The 4268-nt window shown below is 38.1% G+C and overlaps 1 protein-coding gene across 1 annotated transcript; it reads right to left on the reverse strand. All coding sequences in view use genetic code 11, as the record gives it.

The window, feature by feature from the left end:
* Positions 1-72: 72 nt before the first annotated feature.
* EGR_10653 (hypothetical protein) lies at positions 73-310 on the reverse strand (the record flags this gene model as incomplete). The annotated part of the gene is made up of 2 exons (XM_024499902.1): positions 73-139; positions 222-310. The coding sequence occupies 2 exons, from the start codon at positions 308-310 to the stop codon at positions 73-75; spliced, it is 156 nt and encodes a 51-aa protein (XP_024345681.1).
* Positions 311-4268: the final 3958 nt, after the last annotated feature.

A 4268-nucleotide genomic window follows, 5' to 3' on the forward strand; every position in this document is an offset into this window, starting at 1 on the left:
GCAGCGCCTGTCTCAGGTGTTATAGTGGCATTTTATGCATTTCTTCTGACAATTCATTCGCATGAGTCCATTTTAAGGCAAAAAGGGTTCGTGATTTGTAATGGACGTATGCATACGCAGCAGGATCACTGCGTTCACTCTTACAAATGGCAAAAAGCTTTTGCATTAACATGTTACATGAACATAAAATGTGTGTTTATGTCTGCAAAACAGAAGCAAACCTACTGCTCTGGAGGTCGCGGATTTTTGACACACCAGTAGGACCATCTCCGCCACTGCATTTTCGTCTTCGTGGAAGAACTGTACGCATTAAGCGTTTGAATACAGCATATTTTTTGATCATGATATTAAAGGTTTTCTTTGCGCAACGTGGAGATTTAAGTTTACATCTTATACGCCGTTCTTTTGGAATGTCATGTTTTATGTATGACAAAGTATGCCTCATCCTGCTAGGGCGCTTCACTGACTTGCATGCTGATGGAAAGTTGAACAAGGGAATGTAGTCAGCGAATATTTTACATGCATTCGATTAGACTTAGGGGCGTCGTTTCCACTTTCACGGTTTCTTCGTGAACAATCACATGTTGAACGCAAATTCGCTGTCTATGGCGCAAAAGTGAATCTGGGTCTTGTGGAATGTTCTGTTAATGCTGTCAGCGCATCACCTTATATTCCTTACAACACTCGAGTACACCTTTACATCATTTGCTCATAATACCGTGCTAGGTCAATTGTCCCCTCCTTTCTTGATTTAAAGATTTGCGTAACTTTTTATACGGACGAAATCACTCAGTGCAAGTGTATAGGCGGTATTCTTGCATATTTTTATTCGTTCTTCTGCCGTGAGTTTCATGGGCTTTCAACTGGGTCATTTTTTGTGCTCTTAAATGCCACCAATACACCAGTTATGCTTTTCTTTATTCATTTAAGTTAATGTAATAAAAGGCACAGAGTCTGACCTAAAAATAGCTGTGGTGAGCATTACACCAAATTACAAGATTGAAATTTCTACCTTTGGCTAAGAAGCGTGGAACAATGGCCTGGTCGTAACTGTAGACTGGATGCGGGGAGCTGAGTGAACATCCCAACCGATAATGCAGGACTTCAGTCTTTCTTTGCATTAAAACTGCTTGACCGATAATATTGTACAATGCCATTGGAGAAAAAGTGTTATTTAGAGAGAAATAGTTGTATAACAGATGCGAGAAGCACAGAATCCTTCCGAAGTGACCATAACATATATGTCATAAGTGGTAGAACGAGCCTTGAAGCTGGAGATGCCTGTAAATTGTGCAATGATAACAAAGTGAAGCTGACTGCATGCAGATGATTTAGCTATCCTGTCGCACCACGCGATTCGCGGTCTCTTAAGTGGTCACGAGTTGTAATCGCGCAAACGAAATCTAATCCAGAAATGTCACTTCGAATTCTTTTACACCTGCGTAGTTCTTTTGATTTCTGCGGCTCTGAGAAGGTTTCTTAAGTCAACAAAAGCAAAAGTTTTGTCAAAATCAAAACATTCATACTAAATTTCTTGAAGATTCAATTATTGTAGCATGTGATTGGAGATCATCAGATGAAAGTCTAAACTAGCGATGTCTCGACAAAATGTGACCAATACACAATGTTGTTATTACTTTTAATCAATCACAATAGCCAAACAATCTTTGTCAGCCTTTATTCCAATCAATTTGACACTATTCTTTATGCAGCGTATGGGAATATAAGCTATTCAAGTCATTAAAATTCAAACATACACTCAGAATTTTAATTCCAACACCTATTTCAATCACGTAACTTGATAAAGCTTAAAGACTACATAAAACAAACTTATTGCAATTTCCTTCACAAAAATTTGCTATTCTTTAAACTTGTTGATGAGATCTTTCCGTGAATAGGAATAAATTCCCTACATACTTGAGTTGAATTATAAATAACGCGCAAGATATGTGGTACCAACAGCACAACTGGCCCTGATGCGAGGGAAAGCATAAGCAACTGTGCGCAAAATAACCATTCATAGCTGCTACTCACGGGAAAGGGTAGTGAAATGTGGAGAGGAAGACAAATTTTGGATTAGTTTGAGAACTTGTTCATTCGTTCCGGTCACACGTTGGTGCAATTTATGAGGTTCGTTGAATAGTAGCCAATCTACTCCATTAAGCAGTCTTGAACCGAAGGTAGAAGAAAAAAAGCGGCCAAGCATTTTTTTGCAATATTCAAAAATAATCCATTAGTTAAGAAGAAGGAAGTGTGACACCAAATTTTTACATATTTTTCTAGCCGTGACATCATTCTCGTCGCCTAACCCTTTGCATTTTGACTATATCTTACCCCAAGCCCTCATTCTCTCAGTTCCTAATCGTTACAAATTGTACAAACATGCTGTGCTTGCAAAGTCACTTGCATTTTTTTCGAATTGCCAGATTTATTGGTGAAGCTGTGCCCGCAACACCTGTGATGTTGATTCGCTCGAGAAGGCAATAATTTTATCAAGTGGGTGATATTGCCTTAAGGTGAAATGACTGCGTGACTGCCAAACTGATTCATAAATGGCGCTATTAATTGGTCAATGCATAAATCTAACTTAGCTATGGGCTATGATAACAGTAAATGCTCCTTTCTACATAGAGAACAAATATGGGAAACAGCCACGTGAGTACGGATCTAGTTGTAGCAAATTCCCAGAAAGTCACTCCTCCTCTGCTGTTATGCAAAAATATAATGCATGAGCGTCGTTTTTCCATCAAAAAAGAGAAAAGAATGGGTAAGTAGGACCTAGTACGCAGAGCAGTTGCCTTAAGATCACTCAATCACTTCCATTGAACAGATGTAAATGTATAAACATTTACATCAGGCTTATATTTACGAATTCATTTAGTGAAAGCTGGCCCTAAACAACTGAAATGAGCATGATGTTGCTCAAGACTACGATAATACGCTTTGATTCTTAAATCCAAATGCCTGAATTCACATCGTCTGGCTTAAAAGTAGGCCAGAAGTTTACCTGAAACCTCTAAAATAGGCAGCTATAATTGGTGTAGAAATTCATTTATACACTAGCCAAGCACTGAGCAATTGGTAAAAATTGTCATGATATCCAAAATTGGTGATTGTCTTCTTTTAGAATATTTCTCATAATGTCCTCATTTCATGTGTGCAAGAGCAGACGTATATCCTTACTTAAAACCTGTGCCTAATTCTTTTGATCCTTTGGGCAGATAGCACAGGTGTATGCGACTTGAATATTATGTTAACAGTATTTGTCTTGACAGTAGTCTAAATGCTCTAGTGTCTTGATGTATATCGCAGAACTAATCCATAGCATTGAAGAAACGAAGCATGGAAAGTAGAGACGCATTGATCCTCTTATTGAATTGTAAATTAGGTTGACTAACACGAGTTATGGACTAGACGACTGGTTAGAACTATAGCTGCTTCCAAACTCGCTCACCGTTTCCCTCTAATGAAACAGTAGCGGATGTTTATTTTGCGGTTTGCTTTGGTCAAATGTGAAACTATGTAGTCGGGCTAGCAGATATTTTATCCGTCCAGTTAATGTCGGCCTTGGTATTGCCGAATTCGGCTATTATTCCCTAACATTGACATGGTTAACTATATTTTTGAGACGTGTACGTCGGTGCATTGTGTTAAATTGGACAGTAGACTGATGTTAATTGATTATCCTTAACAAATGCATCTGGTAATTCACCGTAGCTATGGAAAGTTATAAGGATGACAATTTAATTACACCCACAATATAGAGCATCTGGCTTATCAAATGAGTTAGTGATCCATCATGTCTAAGAAAATATCATCCTAGGAATGGTCAAATGATTTGTGCGTTTCAGGAATGTATAATGTCAGCAAGGGAGACTGGATATTTAGCTTTTAAGAAAATGATTTAGGTTTACTGCTGTCTTCAAAAATACGCAGTCCCCACTTGCATCATTTGAAGCATTTCCAAAAAATGGATCCTTCCATCCTTCAATTGGTTCTGCACGACGTTAAAATCCTATCTTTTGCATGACTCGACACTATTTTACTACGGCCATTGTCGTGTTTGTAACAGCGTTTTTCACACTAAATAAACCATAGAAGACTTTGGCGAGGTATATGAAGTTTATGATATCTGTACTGGTGTGGCTAGTAAACTCTGTTTGCAGTCTGTATTCATGTGTCTAGGGATTCAGCTAACATTTAAAATTTTCAAAGTGCAAATTTTTTTGAACATATACAGTGGCACGTACATTTAAGTAGCGATTTTT

Source organism: Echinococcus granulosus, assembly GCF_000524195.1.
Source record: "Echinococcus granulosus chromosome Unknown EG_S00247, whole genome shotgun sequence".
Classification (NCBI taxonomy): Eukaryota; Metazoa; Platyhelminthes; class Cestoda; order Cyclophyllidea; family Taeniidae; genus Echinococcus; species Echinococcus granulosus.